Genomic DNA, 3,736 nt, shown 5'->3' with positions numbered 1-3,736 from the left:
GCATTTCCTCCATTACTTTTGCTGCAGCCTGTGCAGATTCAGCTTTCACACGTTCCACTGAGAGGAGGAAAAAGAAGACAAATGTATGTGAGCAAGCATGTTGTCCCTCTCTTCCTTACACACTTACCTGTCTGTCATTGTTGCTGCTGACTACATATACCCTACAAAGAAATGACTTCAGCAAGTAAGGGGCATCTTTGTTCTCCTTACCCTAGTTTACGGAGCCCAGGCTTACCAGGCCATATTATTTAAGCTTTAAGAACTCTTGAGGCTAACTAGTCTCTTGACTGGCTCCTCACCTTCAATCTCCTTTTCCTTTGCCGTGAGACTCTGGTCTGTCTGTAGAATCGCATCAGTCACAGACTCCTTGGACTTCAAGTATGCCTGAAGAACCTCTTCAGCCTTGGGACCCAGAGAACATGGAGTTGGTCATAGGACATGGATATAAGCACTCATTCCTGATTGTCTTCCCACCATCTTTTCCTCTAGTAACTGCTCCTGATGGCCCTGGTGTGCCTGGTGGTCAAGACTCCTTGCCATAGGCATGGACATATGCTCCAGGCTGGCCAATCATGGCACCCTACTAAGCAGAATCCTTTAAAGAGACTGAGATAGCACACTGGGAAAAAGAGATTTTTTGTTCTTTTAGAATGAGGGCTCTAATTTTGGATCTGTTGGTGCTCTGGTCCCCTATGGGGTGAGTTTCTAAAAAAGGAACCCATTATGGAGAAAGCAGATCAGAGAAAAGATGGAGGGAGAATAGGAAATAAGGAAGTGTAGGGTTGAGGGGATTAACAGACAGACAGATGATGACATTATTTGAAATCTTGGATCCAGCTTCCCTTAAAGCCAGTTTAAAGCCTAAAGTGACAAATTCCCATTTCTGTTTAAGAAAATGGGTTTCTGATGGAAACCAATTTGACAATAAACCATTAAAAAAAGAAAATGGGTTTCTGTTCCTTGCTACATAAAGATCAAGCTACAATATGAATTGCAATACAACTTGGTGGTTAATCTAAAAATCCAGTTAGTAACTCAATTATTAATTGAGTGCACTCTTGGATAAGCACATAGGCCATATCTGGTATAACTGGCTCCCTGTACTTGTCTCACTGAATGAAAGCATGAATGCTGTTCTCGCAATGTGTGCAATTACACATGGTTATGTGGGCCACTCAAGGAGGCCTGTCAGCAGCTCTTAGAATCAGCACATGAATCGTGGTTACCTGTATCCCCTTATTAGGTTTCTGAAGGTATTTTCTCTTCAGTTCTTGTGTCTTCTGGAGGAAGAGGCGGTATCCTCCTGGTTTAAAATAATCCCCCTTCTTCACAGCTTCTTCAAGAGGAGTGAAAATATACTTAAGTAAATCTGAGCAACGATCTGTTGATGCTTGCACATTCTGTTTACAAAAGTCATCTAGTTTTTTCTCCAGCTGGGCCTTTGATGTAAAAATTGGGAGTAGAAATAATAACAGGGAAAGGATGTTAGCAAGACCTTGGAATATCTGGAAGGGCTTCTCAAAAATAAGTCAATGACCCTAGAAAAAGGCATAGACACTTCAACAGGACCATATCCTTCCTCCTGCTCCTGACTTTTACTGAAGTCCCTTTCTCCTTAGAGGTGAAGAGCAGAGATTGTTAGCTTTCTTGTGACACTTTCAGAGATAAACGTCTGCTTTTCAAAGTGGACCAATGATTGCATATGGAATAAATGTGGCTCAACAGAAGGCTACATATGGTAATCAGGACAACATCCTGATTGATTAGGATATTAAATCAGTCTGGTAACAGTGGACATTTGATTAGAAGCTCTGATTGTGACTTATGTGAATTTAGTTGAATTATGAGGAAGATTATTATTCATGAGAAAAATATTTCAAAATTTTGAGTTCATCATAAGAAAGTTTTTCTTTTTATGATAATAACAAATAGTGGTTGTTACCATTTTAAAGGCTAGAGGAAATTACCTCTCTCAAAATAAATACCCATTTTATTTTCTGGTAGTACTCTGCTTTCTAAAACCCTGATCCACATGAACTTGAGAAAAAATTACCGCTAAATCCTTTTGACATAATTGGTCTACATCTTTGAAGGAATTCTTCATAAAGAGTTCAATGGCTTCTTTCTCACAGGTCCTGTGCAGGTTCAGAAGCTTTTGGAGGGTTTCTGTAGGCAGCTGTACCATCTGGCTCATCTTCTGGTCGTAGTGGGCAATGGCCTTTTGCACTGCAGCTGCGTTCTCAATCTGGGCCAAGGCCAGGACTGCATTCTCCATGCAGGGCAGATCTCCACGGCTGATGGCATCAATATAGGTCTGCACCAGTTTCTCTAGACCTACAAATAGAGAACAAATACTGTTGCCTGTTGTAGTGGGATGGGAAACATTCCATTTTATGTAATTCTGATCGTGTCTGCTCCCACCCATTTGCCTCAAAGCATCAATGTCCTCAGCATCACCTAGCAATCCACATTGCTAGAAATGTGGATTCTCAGCCTCTGCCCCAGATCAACTGAATTAGACCCTCCTCTCTGGCAAGTTGTCCAGATGATATGTTTACACATCAAAGGCAAAGAATCTCTGTTCTAGATAGCATAGGCCTATGTATTGAGTGTTTTCATGTACTTTACCTGCAAGCACCATTAGGATAGGTACGAACCCTCTCTCATTTATGTCTCTATCATCAGCCCTGGTCTGTGGTAAGCATCTGATCAATGTTGTGGAAAAAATCAAAAGGAGTACTCAATTTTGTTTATTCTAGCATAGCATTGTCGAAGACAACTTTCTGTGATGATGGAAATGTTCTGTCACCCAGCTACTAGCCACATGTAGGGACAGGCTTTTGAAATATATCTGTGTAATTGGAATTTTAAAATTCATTTAATATTAAAATTTTCAAAATTTAAAAATTTTAAAATTCATTAAAAATTAAAATTTTTAAATGTTTATTTAAGTTTGAGGAAGAGCAAGAGACAGAGCACAAGTCAGGGAGGAGCAGAGAGAGAAGGAGACAGAGAATCTGAAGCAGGCTCCAGGCTCTGAGTTGTCAGCACAGAGCCCAACATGGGGCTCGAACCCACGAACTGTGAGATCATGACCTGAGCTGAAGTCGATGCTTCACCCACTGAGCCACCCAGGTGCCCCAGAATTTTAAATTTTCTTTTATTTTAATTAGCTTACACTTAAATTTAGATAGCCACACTTGTGTAAGTGGTTATCACACTGAACAACGCAGGTTCTAATAAGTAGGGCAACTTTAAGAAATAGAGCTTTTTTTCCCTTTAGCCTTTCCTATCTTTTCTCACCCGAGAAGTTTGGCGAGTAAAATCTATTAGAAATGTTGTTGCTGTCTAGGATTTAGCACAGGAAGAGCAGTAGATTCTCATCTTTGAAACCCGAAACTAGGTGTATGTAATTGTACCCTCCTTTAGTCTTAACAATGGAAGGGAAAGACTGGAAAGAGGACTCACGAGGTCCGTTGACTTTGATGCCTCCTGGAAGAGTTTTAGTTTTGGACTCGGTAAAGATGTAGGAACAGAAGACTGTAGCTTGTTGCACAAAGTCGGGATCCAGCTCATTATCATGCAGTTTCTCAAGCTGGCCTAGCTTCTTCCGATGAGTGGGTCGGTCAAAGACAAAGCATTTCTTCTTCGGGAAGAATCTCCGGATACAGAGTCGGGGCAGATTAAAATTTTGATCATTTTGAGTGGTACCTGCAGGAAGATAAAAAAGGAATTT

The 3,736-nt window shown here is 40.8% G+C and overlaps 1 protein-coding gene across 1 annotated transcript in view; it reads right to left on the bottom strand.

Annotated features, from left to right (window-relative positions):
• LOC115297645 (guanylate-binding protein 1-like) overlaps positions 1-3,736 on the bottom strand; it is a 31,674-nt gene that overhangs the window by 9,218 nt on the left and 18,720 nt on the right. The window contains exons 3-7 of the mRNA XM_029945807.1: positions 3,469-3,735; positions 2,054-2,334; positions 1,227-1,439; positions 300-402; positions 3-57 (exon numbers count right to left, since the gene is read on the bottom strand). Of these exons, the coding sequence (XP_029801667.1) occupies positions 3-57; positions 300-402; positions 1,227-1,439; positions 2,054-2,334; positions 3,469-3,735 (919 nt within the window). The remainder of the gene's footprint in view (positions 1-2; positions 58-299; positions 403-1,226; positions 1,440-2,053; positions 2,335-3,468; position 3,736) is intronic.

Source organism: Suricata suricatta, chromosome 8 (assembly GCF_006229205.1).
Source record: "Suricata suricatta isolate VVHF042 chromosome 8, meerkat_22Aug2017_6uvM2_HiC, whole genome shotgun sequence".
NCBI classification, from domain to species: domain Eukaryota; kingdom Metazoa; phylum Chordata; class Mammalia; order Carnivora; family Herpestidae; genus Suricata; species Suricata suricatta.
Note: the sequence above shows the minus strand (reverse complement) of the source record. Positions and strands in the feature narration are given on the sequence as shown.